Source organism: Artemia sp. Qi Xiang Cuo, chromosome 21 (assembly GCF_049724085.1).
Source record: "Artemia sp. Qi Xiang Cuo chromosome 21, ASM4972408v1, whole genome shotgun sequence".
Taxonomy (NCBI): Eukaryota; Metazoa; Arthropoda; class Branchiopoda; order Anostraca; family Artemiidae; genus Artemia; species Artemia sp. Qi Xiang Cuo.
The window spans coordinates 42725408-42726318 of NC_142814.1; the positions used below are offsets into that span (position 1 = coordinate 42725408).

The following is a 911-nucleotide window of genomic DNA, read 5'->3' on the forward strand; positions in this document are numbered from 1 at the left end:
TTTCTCTTTTTTAGGGTGGCGTTTAGGCAACGCTGGCTCATCTTTTTCTGGTTTACCTGGAACTTGACTTATGTCCGGACGTCCTCAAGGGTCGCGATGGGGCCATATCCTTCACACAAGCCTGGATAAGTTTCCTGTACAAAGCCCAGTCATCAGCTTGTCTCAGAAGGCATAAGAGGTCATCTCCGAAGTTGTCACGCCATCTCTTCCTAGGTCTTCGAGGTGGGTGGCTACCGTGGACCCTTCCTTTGAAGGCAACTTTTGGCAGGCGCGAGTTCTCCATTTGCTGTATTTGGCCCAGCCACTTAAGTTGCTGCAGGTGCACTTTTTCGAGAATAGTAATTTTCCGCATCAGTTGTTTCCGAAGATCTTCTTTCAAGACTTTGTCTTGGTATTTGATCCCGGCAATGCGTCGGAGGATTTTTGTCTCGAAAGCCGAAATTCTGCGTTCATCTTCGACTTTCAGTGTCCACGTCTCGCAGGCATACATGACAACAGGTATGATTAGAGAGTCGAAGATTCAGTTGCATAGATAGGTGTTTATTTTTAAAGAGGGGGAGTAGCCTCTTGAAGCTTGCACTTCCTAGGGCAAGTCTTGGTTTTTTGTCGTCGGAGTAGTTGTTGTATGATGATATTAAGCCCCTTAGGTACACGAACTTGGTTACCGATTCAACTTCTTCACCACTTACTACGACATGGACAGTGGGTGGGTTTAGGTCTTTTGTGGTGCGCATCGCTTTGGTCTTCTTTGGGTTTATGAACATACCAAAGCTATTTGCGGCTGTTTCAAGTTCGGAGGCTTGGGCTTGTAGACTGGACTCAATTTCTGCTAGCTTGTCGGTGTCGTCAGGAAAAGCTAGGGTACCGCTGTTTGTACCGTTAACGGTCACTCCTATATTGTTCTCAAGCAT

At 46.7% G+C, this 911-nt stretch overlaps 1 protein-coding gene across 1 annotated transcript; it reads right to left on the minus strand.

The window, feature by feature from the left end:
* Positions 1 to 449: 449 nt before the first annotated feature.
* On the minus strand, positions 450 to 911 carry LOC148939581 (uncharacterized). The gene has a single exon (XM_089106914.1). The coding sequence runs from the start codon at positions 909 to 911 to the stop codon at positions 450 to 452; it is 462 nt and encodes a 153-aa protein (XP_088963040.1).